Here is an 18588-nt window from a genome sequence, read left to right on the forward strand (position 1 = left end):
GATCGACCAATTTAAGGCCCACCTATTGTAATATTCGGCCCGTTGAGGTCTACAAATATTCCCTTTACGGGCCACTAAGCATCTCAGTTGCTAATAACATTGTAATGTTAAGGCCACGTAGATATGCTGATAGACCCATTTAAGACCCGCTAACCATAACATTAGTAACATTTGTGCACATTTTAGCAATTATTTATGGGGGAAATTTAGACAAGGTGCATTCTATATCACCTATTCTAGAGTTATCTTGTGCATTGTCGCGAACAGTGTAGCCTTTTTCCTATTTACAACTGGAATGTTTCATTTCGATTGACTGGTTGAACCGGTGTCTTCGTGGCTTCGCAGAACAGTACTCCCTTTATTTTATATTCTAGATTTATTTGGGTTTATTCTAAATCAATCTGGAATAATTTTGACTAAGTTTATAAAAGTATTTTTAACACAAAATAAGTATGCTATAAAATATATTTAACACTAGATTTATTAAAACTAATTTAGTATTGTTGATATTAGAATTTTTTTTATAAACGTCAAACTTAAAAGGTTTCACTTAAAGACAAACTCAACCCCAAAGTAACTTATAATATGAAACACAAAATAGAAAGAGTAAAAAAAACCACAATTTAACATGTTGATTTTATTATCAGTATTACCGGAAGAAAGTCAGCTCTGATATCTTTTCGAAGAATTGCCAGTTTTCTTATTTTATTGCGTAATATCTAATTGTTTTACTCTCGCTACTCCAAATTAGGCAGCTAAAACAGAGGCTTCTTGCCGTTGAGAAGACCCATCAAGTGGTCGAAGACGTGCGAGCCGCCGTCGCGGATGCCCGAGTGCATGTACTCGTTGGTAATCCAGAGCCGGATGCCCGCTATCTGGGAGGCCGTCTCCTTGGCGATGTTGAAGTTGACGTACATGTCCTCGTAGTAGACAGCGGCAGCCACCGGGACCTGCATAATTTATCAAGTAAAATCTACTCAGCTAATGGAAAGTGTTGTTCTTCACGGTGGATCCTAGTAAAGCCCTGTGATTTTAAGAAGCTGGAGATGCAATCATGCAAATATGATGTCGTTTTAGTAAAAAGAAGGCCAGGAAACGTCGTGCATGCACTGACGAATAAAAGGGCAGCAAGGGAGAGCAACGTGCTAGTTGTAAGATTTAAATCCAGATGGATGTGGAGGTGGATGGGGAGATCAAATGTGTTCGGTTTGAGCTGAACTCCCTTGAAACTAGCCTTGATTCCTTGGTAGAGGATAGTAACGAATTAATGATGATGTTTTCTTGCTATACCAAGGAAGTAGATGTACAAAACATACTAGTTTATCTGCTGTATATAGTTCACAGTAGTCAGCAAGAGGCGAACCTTATTGTTGTTCAGCACATTAACATCGTACAGTGGAGGCCAGTCCTCTTTGTGAGCTAACATATGGGCAGCCTCCTTGAAGGGTCGCAAGGCATGAATCTCATCAAAAATACATGGAAATACCATCTGTGTGTTGAGAAATGAATGCATGTTAGAAATCTGTATAAAATCTTCTGAGAAGCGATGACATCTCAAAAGAGAACTTGGAAGCTACTATAGGTAGAGTCAATTAAAGGAAAACGACTTGACACTGCTGACTTCTTTTCACATGATTTACCCAAAAGGTATGCAAGATGTCCAAAGGTGGTGGTGCACTCACTGTCAACCAGAGTTAATGTTGGAAAAACTTCATATAAAGTCTTTTAATTTCTTAAACCCAGGACGAAGTTTCATCTGACAATTGAAACTTCCCCAATATGTAAACCTTAGTAGTTAGGCCATTAATTAATTCGAAATAGCCTGCAAATGTACATTTCACTAGCAGATTTCATTTAGCAAGAAACATTTGACTGTAATGAATTGATACTTCCACTAAAAGATCTTACATACTGCGTACCTCTCCAGTAAAATACATAGGCTTGCCTTCTTTTATAGCCTTAATAGGATCAAATAAACTTTCGCATTCACTGCCAATCTTGTGAGCTGACCATTTTGATGGAGAACCCTGAATCCATCAATAATAGAAGGCATAAACAATTATTTCTAATCTATATACTGCTCTGATGTTACGAGACCAACATCTGAGGCTCCAAAGGTACCTGACAGTAGATAGACTCGTGCAAGAGAGCATAAAGTGGATTTTGATCAAAACCTAACCACATTTCAAACTGCAAAATATTTAATGTTAGGTTACCAATTGGAATCTCTGAAGTGCAAACACTAACTTTTCTTTACTAGGAATATGCCAAGATCTGAAAATCAGATTAACAATTTATGTGTGGTGATGGACACTTTACCTCTTTCAGGAAGTAATAACTTATAGTCTTTTTTGCGCCAGGGACTAATATAGGGTCCCACACCCTCTCAAACCTGTCCCGGACAAAGGAAAAAGATATTCAAAATTGGATAAATTGTGCTTGTGTTTCAAATCATGAATGGGAAAATCAAAGGTATTTCTTACAGATAATGCAGCCTTTCAAATCCTCCACCAGAACCCAAACCAGATAATCCAAGGCACTGCAACATCTTGGGAGTTAACCTACCACCTGATGGGAGAGAAACCTGAAAGCACAAATGATGCTCAAGATACAAGTTTCCAAATTTGTATATGAAAGAAACGCAAAAATATTCACTTAAGAAGACTTACTCCTCCACCTTCAGATTCATTCAAATATCTTACAACCTCATGAATGACTTGTATATCTTGAGGATATCTTGCATAATACTTCTCATTTTGCTGTTGAACTTGTTTGAAACAGGCCCTGTACACAGTATCTGCAGTGCAGGCACTTCCTAGAGGTGGAAGCCCCCCAGTCAAAAGAACAGATTTCAGGCCTTCTGGAGCAAAACTCAAATAGGTAACAGCACAAAATCCGCCATAACTCTGTGATGGAAGAAAAAGTAGATAGTGAATTAATATGTTGCGAGATTACCATCATCAAATAAAAGAGAAACAAGTAGTTGAACATAAAATATGCTGAAGCCTTTTTTTCCACTTTCTCTGTTATATCGCCAGCAAAGATATGCAAATGAAGCCACGTAAGATCCTCTAAAGTTTGGGGGAGGGGGGGGGGGGGGGGGGGGGGGGGGACTGTAGGACACTGTTGCTCCCAATGGGCCAACACAAAGTTGGTTAGGTCTTTGCTCTTGCTAGGAGTTGCAGGTTCGTTCTGAACTGTGAACAAGCTAATGAGCTAATGTCCAATTTAATATGTATAACAACAGAAAAGCAACCATATTATTGAAAATGAGGAAAGCATAAGCTCTTAAGCAAGTGTAACTTGCCAATGGAGGATGACAAACTTCAAAGCTCGGTCTTTATTTTTAGTGATCCATGTAGTGGTGCAAGTACTAGAAACTTTATTCGACAGATAAACATGAACTGGTTCTTAATTTTATTAGAAATGTAGATGCTTGATTAAGAATTAATATGATAACATTGATCCAAGATATGCATCACTATCAAATAAGTTAGATATCATACTTGTCCTAAAACTGTCCAAGGCTTGGCATCTGGCACAAGACGCAGACGAATAAATTCTGCATCCCTAACTATGCTATCTGCCCTGAAATGCTTCAAGTACTCCACCTGTTCTGTTGCAGATGTTATTTGGGAAAGTGATGATGTTGTCAATGGTGTTGACAGTCCTGTCCCTCGCTGCAAATACAAATTATGTCAACACAAGAAGGGGCAAAACAGGAACAAAGAAGAAGAGAACACATCATCCACCAAATATATTGGATTATACCTGATCGAGCAACACAACACGGTGTTCTTCACATGCTTTCTTTATCCATCCACTTGCTTCAGTAGGACGGGGGCTCTCAAATCCAGGCCCGCCTTGTAGAAACAACAAATAAGGCAGAGGCAAATCTTCTTTTCCGGCTGTAAGGATAGGCTTAACATAAGTTTCCTGAATATTAGAGATCATGCAAGGTCTCAAGTGATAAATTAAGTTCCCCCAACACGAAACTGACGGGTACTACAACCAGTCTACATTGGTGGATACATCACACCAGCTTAACCTCTTCTCCATCATCCATTGACTTCATCAGCAAAATGTTGATTTTTCCATACACTTTCCACAACATTTCTACGATAAAAACATTATGCATTGCTTTGTGCAGTTCAGTAAGCAAGCTCTTTTGATGCACTAACACTTAGTAATTGCAAACTCGTAATTGATGGGTTAGTTAGTGCAGAAGGCAATATTAAGCATATGTTTCTACTTGACAAGCTAAATGTAGTATATATCACACTATCTGAATCCAGCAAATATGTATTTGGTCGATATGACGATAAGAAATCATCCCTCAGTCTGATTAGCGATCGCAACAAATACGCAGAACTTAAATTGATGCTCGGTATTCGCTTATATCCTATAGCTATCCTGCCCTCCCAAACCCAGGGATCGATCCCCCGGTGTATGTACCGCAGTATGACTGTATGAGCTAATCCAATCCAATCCCCCAGCGCGGCAGCTGCAACGCGCACATTGCGCGGTCCGTGGAGAGGCGCGACTCACCGGCGACGACCTCGCGGGCGAAGACGGTGATGGTGGGGGCGGACGGGGAGGGGGAGGGGGAGGAGTGGTCGAGCGGGACGGCGAACCGGTGGTCGCGGAGGCTGAGGTCGGGCACCGCGTACCACGCCCCGGCCTTGTGCTGCTGCGGCGGCGCCAACGACGACATGGCCGCGGCCGGCCACCCGGGTAGGGGGATCCGCCGGCGGCGGGACGACGCGGCGCGGGGGACGCCGACGAAGGCTGGGCGCAGCGCGGCGGCAGTGGCGGCGGCGGTGGGAAAGGCGGAGAGGCGGGCTGCCACTGCCATGTGGGCCCCGCGTTCTCAGCGTTTTATATCTCCGCCCACGAATCGAACGGCGACGCGAATGCGCACGCCGCCTGATGCCGATGCACGGCAGCGCTGTACAGGTCGCCAATGTGCCAAACTGACCAGTATCATTTTCTTTTTTCTCCTTCTGTATTATCCAAAGTGATAACATTTTTTTAAGATAGTGGATAGATATAATATTTGCTTCCATAAAAACTATTTTTAAATTTCCAGTATAACCACACCACACTCCGTATGTTCTAATAGATGGATACCAAAAATGATTTTTAAGATGCTACTTTCGGCCAATAATATTTAGAAAATATGTTATTTTAAATAAATATAGTTGCATACTATGATAGCTTATTTAGTAATAAATGTAGTAATGAGAGAGTCGTTGGCTCATTGCACAGTAATCTTACCAAGCATGTTTGCATTAGTCAACCACTCAGTGAACCAACCATGTTTTTCTCAAAAATTAAAACAAACTAAGATATATTTTTAGCAAGGTTTATTCAAATTTCACCGTTTTTTTACAAATAATACAGATGTATTCGGGACACCGGGCTAGTTATCTAATATACCTCGTTTTCCGCGCGCATGCTTCCCGAACTGCTAAACGGTGTACTTTTTGTGAAAATTTTCTATAGAAATTGTTTTAAAAAATCATATTAATCTATTTTATATTTTTAGTAATTAATAATTAATTAATTATGTACTAATCTATTACTACGTTTTCCACGTCGGATAACTAACCCACCCTCTACCAACTGCCGAACACGGTCTTTGTACTCCAGCAGATCATCCATATATGACATCCTCCAGAGAATATCTAAATATAGAGTATATAATAAAAAAAATAAAGAATGTGATAGATGTTCTATTGGAACTATATTTTTATCCTCCATCTTCTATTTTTAGGATAGAGGATAGAGGATGAGATAGAAGAGTTGTTAGGGATGCTTTAAGTATAATTTTAAAATTGTTTTCAGGCTTTTTTATGGTAATCACTATGAATTTATAAAGCTAGGAACATAAATATAAATCCACTTTTCTCTCAACTGGGTGTATATTTATGGCTAGCTAATAATTTGCTATTTTTTTTCTCTCCTCGCGAGCCCACTGAACAAGCTATGCTATCCAATCAGCCAGCAACCGTAGCTACATGGTAGAGGCGCACGCGCATTGCATTGACAGTGAAAAGTCAAGACTCAGCAGGCGACGACCTCGCTACACCTGTTCATAACTTCTTGTCGTTTTCACACTTTTAAACGGCTTATATTAAAAAATTATATAAAAAATACTTTATATGAATTATATTATTCGATTTGTTAAGTTTTTTATTATTGGGATTTAACCGATCATGCGCTAATCCACTGCTATGTTTTGCCCATACTTTGATGTGCAACTCATAAGCCGTGGAAAACCAAAAATAATTTCAGTAAAACATTTAATTATATCTATGTATTGTCAGTTTAAAACCAATACCTTTTACAATGAAAATCCCAAAATTCGACTATAAAACTAAGGTATAAAAATAAATTTTGGTTGCTAAGCAGACAGTGACAATTAGTGCTGATGAAATGGCGATGAATCAACCCATTCCATTGACTCTCAGAGTCCCACTGGATAAAGGAAGGGCACACTCCAGTAAAGAGATGATCAAATCAGACAAGAGCATGCGATAGCTGCAAGAGCCTGCAATACATTACTACATAATTAGCATTTGTTCCATGTACAGCCCATGTCGTCAGGTCGTACTAACTTGCAAGTTAAGCGGCACAGAAACTGCTACAAAAATAGGGCTGCAGCCTTGCAGGTGAGCATAGCGCTCACACTACGATTGTCCCAACCTCCTAACTAGTTAACAGATTAACAACAACCTAACGTAACTAGGGAGAGAGATATCTACTGTAGTTGCCTGCTCATCAACAACAAAATCTCCTTGATGAGCAATACCGTTCCAGAGTTGCCTGACCATCGTTACCTGCGCGCATCCGGACCAGCTGGCCGAGCCTGACTTGTCACCACATTTGTCTGCTGACCAGCAATGTTCACGTTGGGGGTGTAGCGTCCAATTGCTACGCTGTAAGCTTCACCAGTCAGGCTCCCTCTCATCTGCCCTGAGGGGCGCCAGCTTTCATCCACAGGAAGCTCTGGAAGATCATCGGAAGTTCCGATTGGGGGAGGTGTACTCAGGGGCCGAGCAGCAGCTGGCGAAAAGGGAGGCTGAAGGCGAGATGGTGCCTGAGAAATTGTAGGCCGAGGCGCTGCTTGTGTTGGTCTCATTGCTTGGCTGCGTTGTGCAGGAAGGAAATGAGTACGGATCTGCGAGCTGATTGTACTTGTGCTGCCTGGCTGGGTTGGCAAGACTTGTGGAGGGGTTGTGGAAGCTTGAACCACTGCAGCTTGTCCAAGCTGATTCAATAGATTGTTCGCTAATAGCCGATCAATGTGATGGGACTGTTGTGCAGGGGAAACTCCAAGTGCATTGGCACCTATAGACTGGAATAGGCCTCCTGGCGGCGGTCTCATGAAATTTTGAGGAGCAGTAATGCCAATGATTGCTTGATGATAGTTTTGTGTGTTGCGCATGTCCTGTCAACAAATAAGTGATTCTGTAAACTGCTTGTTGAGATGAAAAAAAAACTCAAATGAGTAATTGAGTATCATGAATTGTTTCTCTATTGATTATAATCTACTACCTCTATTTCATACTATAAGTCACTTTGCGTTTATCCCAAGTCAAACCTACTTAAATTTGACCAAGTTCCTCCATTTCATACTATAAGTCGCTTTGTGTTTGTCCCAAGTCAAACCCATGTAAGTTTGACAAAGTTGGAAAAATGTGACAGCATCAACAATGCCAATTTAGTTCTATTAAATCCACCATTCAATATATTTTTATAATTTATTTATTTTGTGTTGGAAATATTGCTACATTTTTCTAAAAACTTGGTCAAACTTGAAGTTTGACTTAAGACATACCCAAAGTGACTTACAATATGAACAGAGGGAGTGTTGATTTGTATTGTACAATAAACTACAGCTGGCTAGCGCCCTGAGGTAGCAGTCAACAGTACCTAATATTCCACTAAAAACCATCTTTTAGGCCATGGACCAGCTTCTCTGGTTAACAAACAATTACCAAGGCAGGTACCCTCACATACTAAATACTTGTATTTGCAATATACATGCATGCAGAAAGCTAGTATAAAATGAGTAATGAAGATGAAGTAATTCAAGCACCTCATAAATATTCGCTCCTATTCAAGTATAAGGTTTACTTTGGATGGAGAAAGCATAAAACGGGTATGGAACCAAGTGAAAGAGAAGATAAGATTACCATGTTATCTGACAAACTCAAATACCTCAAAACTAGAGCAAAAAGTCAACGGTAGCATCATAGATGAAGGTGAGAGAACACACAGATATTTACTCTTTTAAGAGGAGTCAGGGGTGAATGGGTAGATATGTGTAACCAAGTGTATGGTACTACAGTTTTTGCAAGATCTTTTTAAATAATTGCATCCCTAGAGCACATGTATATGTAGATGGCTAACTGGCCACATGTAATCGTGTATACAATTTTTCAAACTGAGGAAGGTATGTTTTTCATATTTTAATTTACATTGCATAGTTCATCTGTACATATATTTTGGAAGTAAGTTGGCAAGACAATGGAACTTAAATTTTGAAATGGAGTAGCCCAGGGACCAAATTTAACAATTTTCAACCTTCCAATCACTTTATCATACCAGTATGGACTCTGAGGCTCAAGATGTCTTATCATTAGTATTACAGAAAAGTAAAAGTAATCAGATGAATCTACTGTGATTGCAGGGCTGGTTAAATTTGATAGTGCCATGTAACATGAACTCTTTTCAAAGATAAACCAATGCTATCCTATGTTGGCAAAAAGACCATGATATATAGTGGCTTGAAAAGATTTTTACCTGCTGTGTCAACTGTCGTTGCAATAACGATGTGGCATCTGGAGTCCTTGATAGTGATCCAACACCAGAGTTTATAGCAGTGATGACAGTATCTGAGTTTGTCACATGATGTGCTTGATATGCTGAAGAAGCTGGACTGGATTGTGGGAAAGGAGGTGGACAATTGTAGATATTTGGTCGTACTCTCTGTGGTTGTACTGGCAGAGCCTGAACTCCTATAGGATCCCTCCTGACATTCCTGGGTATAGGAGGTCTTGCAATTTCTAATCCAAGCAATGGATCTATTCGTGGTTGCAACCGCACAACATCAGAATGTGTTCCTTGAGGTACATTCTGCCTCGGAACTACAGAATTAGAGGTATCAAGAGAAGGAGAGACTGCATCTGTGATAACAGGGTGAAGAATGTTATGAGGCAGAATAGACTCCAAAGTCCCAAATGAACTAGAGCCCAGACCACCAGTAGAAGGCAATGATGAATTTTGGCCAGAAGTTGAAGTGACATTGCCACGTTCATTGTTTCCACCGCCTGCATGTACATCTTCTGCCTGGGAAACTGTGTTCATGGGCAAATCTGAAAGATAGTCTGCCACGGATAGATCCTGATAGTTCAAGAGAGGCTTCACATCTTCTGAAGCCGAGGCAAAACTCATTGCCGCATCACCACCATCATCTTCATTTATCAGATCTATGACATCATCAGGAGTCGCATCAGTGTCCATAGTATCTCCACTCTGCTGAATAACATCACTGGAATGTTTATCTGATCTCTCATCATGAGTTGAAACGGCTTTCCAAGATCCATCAGCGAACACAAGGACATCAATAGTATCTTCTCCAGTCTCTTGCAGAATCTGACAGAAAAATGGAGATTGGTCACATGCACATAATGAGATAACGTATATGTACATGTACATTAACTAACCTTGGCCATCTTTTGATCAATCCGTAGGTCAGTGAAGTTTGAAGGAGTATTACAACATGGACAGCGCCAAGTCGGCTTCCTCAAGTTCATCTCCATGTAATTATCATAATCAAAACACTAAACAACGCATCCTCTGTTATTACTTTTGTTGAAAGAAATAGGCTCAACCCATAAATACAAACAAAATGATAAAACCATACCTGATAGTGTTTGCATAGGCATCCTTTGATGGGAGTTTTTATGCGCCTAAAACTGCAACAAAAGATGGCAAATAAATATCTTTTAGGACAGAATCAGAAGGCAGTGGACTAGCATTTTTCATTCAAATACATGATAGAAGTTTTTAAGTTATTAAATTTGACTTAATTGCCATCAATCTAGACTCTTAAACAGCCCAATTCACTACTGCCACGTTATTTAATTAACCTTTGCAACTTTTACATCACCACCTATATACAGAAGAATATTTTGGCAAACTAGGTACTAAAAAAGAATAGTTTCTTACTATGTTGTTTGACCATATCCATGCAAGAACACAGGTCAGGCCTTATGGGGAACTTGTGAAAGCATACAAAAGTTTAAAGGTGCCCAAGTTTCATCAACATGGAAAAGTTGAAACATAGCATGCACCAAATTGTATTTCATGACAAGTGCAATGCATTACCTTATGGGGCACTTCAGGGAAACTCTAGATGGTCCTTCAAGTATATCAGAATCTACCAAAAAATAAAAGAAACAGCACTATGAAAAAATTCAATTCGCATAATAGAATAGCTGACATGCATTACATGATCAAAATAAATTTAATTTACATAATCAAGAATTTGTGAAAGCATAGCATGCAATACAGATTAAAATAAACTTCACTTACCAGGGGGATCAGCAGTGACTGGTTGGGCATAATCATTGAGGTTTGGAGCGTCAAAAGACTCCAATTTGTTCAGGAATGCAACAGCTATGATATAGTTAGCTGAAACAAAAGGCTGTTGGCTTATAATATTCAACAACTGAAATAGAAGTAAACAGATAGCACACCATGGCAATGCATACCATTAAAATATCCTATAGCTTGGATGATGTTTGCCCCGTATTTGAGCAACCTGGTAATATCAGTTGGGAACAGGGGTCCTGTTTCCTACAAAATTATTTGAAAGGCATTAATCTAGGTTTTAAGGCAATTGAAGTTTAACAAATTGTTGAAGACTTGGTGTCCAACTCAAAACTGACCATTGAAACATTAGTCCTCTTGTCCACGCCTTTTCCATTGACTAAAAAGCTGAAACAAAAATGCAATCTTGTTTTTCAGTTTAACATTTGCAGGCATCAAAGTAAAAATAATAATGATGAAATGTACCTCACATGTGGTGGGTTTGCAATACATGATGAGGCATCTAGGTCTTCCTTTTGCACAACAATTAGATTCTGCAAAACATAAGAATATCAGTAAAGTTGACTCTATATAACATCATAATACATACAAAATACAGAAGTACCAGAATGATAATAGTCATAAGCTCCTGCCATTTTGCCATTATAGTCCATTCACAGCTAATCACTTACACTAATAAACACAAATGCATGTAGATCTGGGATGTTACAAGATGACCATACCAGTAAATGAGCAACTAGTGGGTTCAGATGACAGTTAAAACTAAAGGAAGATTTCAATAGATACTTAAAAATACTTTGGCTTCACAAAAAGGGTTCTACAGCTTATTTGATCTATTTCGTTTCAAAAGATTTTCAAGCACTGCGATGGATAGTAGAGTTATAAGCATGATCTACTTTAGAAGAGATGAATATAACCTATAAAACTAGCTTGTTAAATAAATAGTGGTTCCGCACCAATGCCGCTTGCAGATGCATAAAAGAACTTGGATGGTGCATAATATCATGCAAAGTAAAACATTGTACAAACAGTGGCGCTCCTACGTAATCCTACCCAGGGTCACAGGACCCCGGGTAGAATTCTAATACTTAGTTGTTTTAGTCTATATTAATCGTATTATTAGTCAAAAATAAGAATATTTTATATGTTATGACATGTATAGGACCCACGATAATTTTTGTTCTGGGTTCACCATTGTGTACAAACACCTATGGGGTTGCACTTCGCGATGATGGTTCATGGTTAAAAAAACTCAACCTGTGAGTTGAACTTTTGACAACAAAAAACTACCACAGCATGCATAAAATTAATATTACACTGCATTGTTACTCACAATCTTTTCCTCTCGAGGCACATTCTTATGAATGAAAAAGTCGGCCATTAAAACATCATATCCAGCCTGTAGAATATGGACAGATACATCAAAATTAGGGCTCCATTCCTAAAAAACCTTTAGTGTTTGAGGATCATCAGTTATATGTCTTCACATATAAGGATGTAAGAATTCACAAAACTGGTGTAGACAAAAGATATCAGATAAAATTGTAAAACTTAGTATCTTCAATTCATGAGGCTACCTACCTTTGCTTCCAGCGAAGTGACTAGACGTTCAAACTTCAATTGAGGATAGTACCTACAGAAATTTAGAGAAACGTAAGGATCACCTTATTTCAACTGAAAATTTAAATATTGAACACAGGCAGACTAAAATACTTTAGACTTTTTAATATTAAACTAAATAACTGAGATAGCAGCATATAGCTTTCAATTAGTACTTTCAAAATTTTGCAATATACTACTTTCACTTTAAAAAGGTATTTCGATTTCGCATTCAAATACTGAAGTCCATTTTTCTCAATTTATTTCTTAAGTCTATTCACATTCTGAATAAAGAAACAATTATTGAAGAATGACATATCACCTTGAACAATAGAACTTCACATGTCACCTTGAATTTACAAATCTTGATTTTGGATATAAAATCAAGATTTTAAATCCAAACAAGAACTTTATAACGCAATTTTTAAAGAAAAAGGTTTGTGCACAAGTGTGAGAGAGATGGTCACAACCTTGGAATTATTGTTGACATAATTTGGATCACAGTGCTTTCATTATCTGGCTTGCTGGCTGGCGTGCAGAAGTTGCCAGAGAGCTTCATAATAACAAACAATATAATAAGTAGGCTAATATCTTAAGGCCACACCGCTACCATAATAAGCATGAACAAAAAATAGGGAATTTCTCATAAAAAGAATCAACATAATAGTAAGGAGAAAACATTTCACACACACCTCATTAGCCATTCTGAGAATATCAGTACAATCTGTGGGTTGAAACCAGTTTTGAGAACAAGCATTCTGCAAAGCAGCAAGCACATGTTAATATTTTATTTTTTCGGAAAGATATTATGTTGGGAGATATCAGGTCAAAAATGCAAATTGTGCAGCTTGGGCATATAATATGATCATACATAAAACTCTTTTAACTCGCTTGAAACATCTCAAAAAAATGTGATTATACACTTGGAAGCTAAATAAATACATTGATGGGTAGGACTAACAGCTACAGTTGTTATTGTTGTACACACTTAAGGTGGTACCAGAGAAAATTTGGGTTGAAACAAAATGATCTGTTGCTATGTATGAAGGCATCAAAAAAGTCTTCTCTGTAAGTGTATGTTTGGGTTGGAAATAAATCGACCTCAGTGAATTGAGATTAAAAAATGGATCAAAATAACTGGGTTTTTGCTCAAAGCGGCTTGTGTACCCTAGCTCATCTATGACTGAGAAGAAGCAACCTACCTTGCATGATATCATTAGTACCATAACAGAAGATTGCAGAAGTTGATCTTTTCCTATCAGATATACCTGGTAAATAAACGTTATACTTCAGATCAATAACACACAACAGAATTGGCATAACTGACTTCACTAAAAAAAATTAGCCATATTTGTACAAAAAAGGCAGAAAACATAGTTTAAAGTCAAATGTGGTAATTACACTAACAATTTGTTCATTGCCTCACAACACAAAGATGGAAAAGTACAGAAACAGTTGAGTCCTACAGCCTACTTCAAAGGTCATTAGCAGTTAAGGAGACAGGCAACCAATTCTAATTTATGAAGCAAAGTACAGGGGGATGTTATGCTAGGCAGATGGCACTCTCAAATAAAATAGTAGTGCCTTGGAGGGGAAACACTGGCATCACAGATTTCACAGGTACTGGATAGTGTAGCAAGGTAAATCATGCGGCAGGAAAGCGAGAGCTGGGAATCAGGTGGTGCATGTTTAAAGTAACACAAGGATATAAATAATTGCCATATTTTTGTGAACAGCGGCAACATAAGTATTTAACTATTAATATGGCTTATTAATTCTTTTGAAGGCTATCTCATCAATAGTAGGATACCTTCATCATTAAAGTACAAAAGAATCATATAAATAAGAAAATCACAAAGGCTTCTTAGAAACATAGGAAATGAGACCCTCTGACCCTCATAAGAACTTGTGCATTATGTTTAACGAAAATAAGAGCTTGCCCCGTTGTAGTACTGCTTAAAGGAAAAATGTGGTGTCCCTCTTGCCATGCCAAGTTAGACTCTCTTCATATTTTCGTGCGTGTCAATATTTAAAATATGTGCTACAAAATGTTCCCCGCACTGCAGATGCAGTGACAAATTGAAAGAAATAGTATGCTGATTCTAGAATAATCCTACCAACCTCCCATGCGTCAATAAATTCCAGTGTGCTCTTTTTATTGATATGTCATTTTACTATGTACATTATTGGGCCATGGGCATAATGATCATTATGCTAAAATGGAAGGTAGAACCTACATTCCACTTGTTATAGTTTGTAAACGCTAGTATACTCCATTGTTAGAATTATTCTTGTTGCATAAGATTATTTAATGTTTAATAGCTAATTAGTAAGAGTGATGACGTCATGTGTTAGACGTGTGTTAGTGGGAGCATGCATGTAATAGCTGAAAACATGATGGGTTCGCGTTGAGTTTGTCTACAGGTAGTGGCTGCATGCATGGATCAATTAATTAGCTAGTTAGTTAGTCAGTGCTAGTGAATCCATGCATGTGTTGCATGAGACGCTTGGCCAGTAGCTTGGTTCATGCGACTACGCGCTACGTGTGCGTATGACACGGCCAAAGTTGTTAGCTCAGTGGTTTGTCGGCTGGGTTATAGAAGGTCACGTACTAAGTTACAAGCTGAGTTAAAAAAAAAAAAAGGAAAGACGTTCGTCGTCAAAGCTTGTGTGCATCCTTATTTCAGCCATCTGCAAGTGTGTGTATAGCTATACGTGCTTCACCGCCAGTGTTCGTCGCCGGAAATACATTGCGTGTGTCCACCGAAATTTGCCACTCGTGCGTGTGTGTCATCGCGTGAGTTGCTACTTGTGTGAGTGTGCCATTTAATCTTGGGCCAAAGCCAACAATTAATTGCTTCAATAATGAATTCAAATCGTTAATCATTACTAAGAATAGCAATTCTGTGCAAGTAATTAGTTATCAGCAGTCAATTACCACGTCCCGTTGCTCCACTACTTGGATTACTCCAATACTTGGATGAGAAAGCGCACCAAATTAAGACGAATGAACTAAAAACAAGAGCGAAATTGTTCGTAGGGGAGAAAATTACCTTTTTCAGAATGCCGGGTATATCACTGGCCACGATAGGAACATCACCGCTAGAAAGAGCGAAATCGATCCCTCTGCAAGCGCAAAACGCAAAGAGGTAACGCGTCGAAATAGCTTCGACCGTGCCCATAAACCCTAGCAATAACGAAGGAGGTGCCAACCGAAGCCGGGGGCGGGCAATGCCGGAAACCCCTAGGATCCGCGAGGCGGGGGGGACTGAGGGCGAGGGCGAGGGGGGCTCACCTAGCGAAGGCGTAGACGAGGTGCGCGAGGTCGGCCGGCTCGAGGACGGTCGCGCCGCCGCGGAAGTGCGACCTGAGTCGGTCCCCGATCGCCAGCAGGCGGAGCGCGTTCATCGCCACCGCCTTCTGCTGCTGCTGCTCCTTGCCCTGCGGCTGCGCCGGCGGCGTGGGGGGAAGCGGCGACGCGCTCGCCATGGGCCGCGCGCGATTCGAGAGGGCGGAGGGCCGGAGGCGGCGGCCGCTGGTGGGGCGGGGCGGGGCGGGGCGGCGAGAGGGTCGGTGGCGCAGTTGCTTTTTGTGAACGATTTCGCTTTCGCTCTCGTAGCTGCTGCGGGGAAGACGAAAAGTAATGTAATTTCTTTTACCATTCTAGGGTAAAAATTGTATTTATTTAAGGGGTGGTTAGGGGATGTTGGAAGGTTTTTTTTTTTTGACACGAACGAAAAAAACGAATTTCACGGCTGGCCTGCTAGACGGATTTTTTGAGCCTAATTAATCCGTCATTAGCGTATGTGGGTTACTATAGCGATTATGGTTAATCACGTACTAACTAAGCTCAAAAGATTCGTCCCACGATTCCTCACATAATTGTGCAATTAGTTTTTCGTTTTATCTATATTTAATATTTTATTTAGGTGTCAAAAATTTAATATGATGATTTTGGGCAAAAATTTTAGAAACTAAACAGCCCCTTATTTATATGAGCAGGAAAAACTTCCGGGTAGCAGGATACAGTAGCCCATGAACTTGGCTTCCCCTTCCAGACTCCTCCATATCTGTTTGTTTATACGGTGTAATAATGTTATTTTAAAAGTGAACCGGATTCTAAAGGGCCCATTCGTTTTAAGGGATTTTTATTTGATATTTGTAGGATTGTTTATTTGGAACTGTTTATGTATTTGTTTTATAGGAATGACATGTAGGACTTTCATATGAATACTGTGTATATCCTACGAAAACGTAAGAATTTCATAGAATTAAAGCATCCACTCTTACCTCATTTGTTTTGGTCTGACATATGATGCATGCTGTGGTTTATATTCATGTATTCCGAATGCTCCATAACATCACATTCCTCTATTTTGCATATGCAAAGCCATGGTATTCATATGTTTTTCCTATTCCTACGTTTTTCTTATCCTTTGAACCGAATAAGCCTTAGTAGTCTTAAGCGGGGATTATTTGACTTTATAAAAAACTTCACTAAAAAAATATAAAATATTTTTTAGTAGGATCGATCCATTCGGATTGGTAGGATTAGGGTGTTATAAAATTCTAAGATATGGATCCGGATATCGAAAACCTTAGTTGTGTGGAGCCAAGTCCGTTGTGTTTTTTCATAGAATACATATATCGCCATATAATATAGATAAGCTAGGACATTCCTAACTCGGCGTATCCATTGGTGGTGTCTAGAGCAGAGAGAAAAATAAATGAATACGTAGGCGCTACCTCCCAGTGCATAGTGTCAATGCCAAAAAGAACAAAATTTAATATCTTTACATGTCATCTCTCCAGTGCATAGTGTCCATACCAAAGAGAACAAAATTTAATATCTTTACATGTCATGTACAGCCCAATGATAGGTTATGCAAGGTTATGCGAGGAAGAAAAGAGCCATACAACCCAACATGGATCGAGCATTGTTTCATGCGTCTTTTTTTTGTCTTTAACTCATATACTTTATTTAGTAGAGAAGAGTACCCCTGTCATGAGTAGTCCTCGACACCAAGGATTAAACTGCATGCACCAGCAGTTTTGCAAAGAGGGCTCTTGCAGAAGGCCAAATTAATCTAAGCTCAGGACTTTTGCAACAAAGGATTTTAGAAGATCCAAAAAAACAATCATGCCCTTCGTTGCTTCTTTGCTTGGATGAAGACACCTATGGCGACGACGACGACGGTGATTTGAAAACCACAAGTAACTGTAAATGAACATCAAGAAGCAAACCCAAAAGGGGCCTTCGATGGAGGTTGAGGCTTCATTGACTGCAATAAAAAAGTTCAGCCACTCGTCGAAGATCCGTCTGCATTGACGAAGAAGGTCGACGTTCTTGCGGATGGATCGGGAGATAAAGGTGAAGGCATGCACAGCCCGCTAAAACGTAAACCTGCAGCGCATCCAGTTGAAGACGCCAGAAAAAAAACTCGGAACTACCACCACAGAAAATCAACAACCATGGTTTTGCACCGAGACAAGAGGACGCGACGCCGACGACCTCTTGAGCTGCACAGAGAAAGGAAAACACAAAACAAAGCAAAAGGATTTACCCTACTACGGGATTTACCTGACTAACCTGGACCCCCCTCCCCGTTGCCAGCGACCGAAGACACCGGAGTCGGAGGGTAAAGGGGCCGACAAAGTCCTCATGGCTGGCTCGAGGAGAAAAGGGGCGAGGGGACGAGGAGAAAGACGGCAGCGCCGGCTGGGTGGCGCACGGGTTTCGCTTCGCCTTGGCCTCTGCCTCCACCGCTCTACAGCCTTCGAGGCGAAAGGACGTGTGTGAAGTCCCTTATTAAGGGGTTGTTTAGTTTGTAAAAAAAATTTACAAAAACACCACATCAAAACTTTAAACACACATTTGAAGTATTAAATTTAGTCTAATTACAAAACAAATTTCATATTCCGCCTGGAAACCGCGAGACGAATCTTTTGAATCTAATTAATCCGTCATTAGTACATGTTGATTACTGTAGAACTTATGGCTAATCACGTCCTAATTAGACTAAAAAAATTATCTCACTATTTCCTCTATAACCGTGTAATTAGTTTTAATGTTTATATATTTAATGCTTTATTTAGATGTCCAAAGATTCGATGTAATGTTTTTAAGAAAAATTTTTAGGAACTAAACCACCCCTAAAACAGTTATGTTTCATGCGTCTTGGGACAGCCATCGAAACGGTATCATGCGTGCGACCCGTTTTCCACTTTTTTTCCTTCTCTCTTCTATAATTTCATTGCCACAACAATTTTTCGTTTGGTTGGCAGTCTAAGGTGGTGTTTGGGACAAGAGATTTATTTTTAGTCTCTTGTCCCATCGAATGTTTGCACGCTTATTATAAATAGTAA

General features: G+C 39.6%; 2 protein-coding genes across 2 annotated transcripts; both read right to left on the reverse strand.

Moving 5' to 3' along the window:
• Positions 1 to 590: 590 nt before the first annotated feature.
• Positions 591 to 4870, reverse strand: LOC102708346 (proline iminopeptidase). Its single transcript, XM_006656614.3, has 10 exons — positions 4549 to 4870; positions 3772 to 3908; positions 3507 to 3680; positions 2670 to 2906; positions 2484 to 2584; positions 2320 to 2392; positions 2122 to 2190; positions 1920 to 2027; positions 1364 to 1489; positions 591 to 950 (listed from the first exon to the last, which is right to left on the reverse strand). The coding sequence occupies exons 1-10, from the start codon at positions 4853 to 4855 to the stop codon at positions 756 to 758; spliced, it is 1527 nt and encodes a 508-aa protein (XP_006656677.2). The 5' UTR covers positions 4856 to 4870; the 3' UTR covers positions 591 to 755.
• A 1670-nt stretch (positions 4871 to 6540) lies between these two features.
• Positions 6541 to 15798, reverse strand: LOC102713190 (E4 SUMO-protein ligase PIAL2-like). The gene is made up of 16 exons (XM_006655759.3): positions 15518 to 15798; positions 15276 to 15348; positions 13425 to 13490; positions 12915 to 12980; positions 12693 to 12775; positions 12205 to 12256; positions 11957 to 12022; positions 11089 to 11156; positions 10962 to 11010; positions 10785 to 10869; positions 10606 to 10704; positions 10399 to 10450; positions 9935 to 9986; positions 9735 to 9851; positions 8812 to 9663; positions 6541 to 7453 (listed from the first exon to the last, which is right to left on the reverse strand). The coding sequence occupies exons 1-16, from the start codon at positions 15709 to 15711 to the stop codon at positions 6839 to 6841; spliced, it is 2589 nt and encodes an 862-aa protein (XP_006655822.1). The 5' UTR covers positions 15712 to 15798; the 3' UTR covers positions 6541 to 6838.
• Positions 15799 to 18588: the final 2790 nt, after the last annotated feature.

Source organism: Oryza brachyantha, chromosome 6 (genome assembly GCF_000231095.2).
Source record: "Oryza brachyantha chromosome 6, ObraRS2, whole genome shotgun sequence".
In the NCBI taxonomy this organism is placed as follows: domain Eukaryota; kingdom Viridiplantae; phylum Streptophyta; class Magnoliopsida; order Poales; family Poaceae; genus Oryza; species Oryza brachyantha.

Bases quoted from the DNA above. Each gene is read 5' to 3' on its own strand.
- LOC102713190 (XM_006655759.3), bottom strand. From the start codon at position 15,711: ATGGCGAGCGCGTCGCCGCTTCCCCCCACGCCGCCGGCGCAGCCGCAG. The intron at 12,023-12,204 runs GTAGGTAGCCTC...CATATTCTACAG, and splicing joins TCACTTCGCTGGAAGCAAAG to GCTGGATATGATGTTTTAAT. The intron at 10,451-10,605 runs GTAAGTGAAGTT...ATTTTTTGGTAG, and splicing joins AGTCACTGCTGATCCCCCTG to ATTCTGATATACTTGAAGGA.
- LOC102708346 (XM_006656614.3), bottom strand. From the start codon at position 4,855: ATGGCAGTGGCAGCCCGCCTCTCCGCCTTTCCCACCGCCGCCGCCACT. The intron at 2,907-3,506 runs GTATGATATCTA...CTTCCATCACAG, and splicing joins CTTGGACAGTTTTAGGACAA to AGTTATGGCGGATTTTGTGC. The intron at 2,191-2,319 runs GTAAAGTGTCCA...AATATTTTGCAG, and splicing joins GTTATTACTTCCTGAAAGAG to TTTGAAATGTGGTTAGGTTT.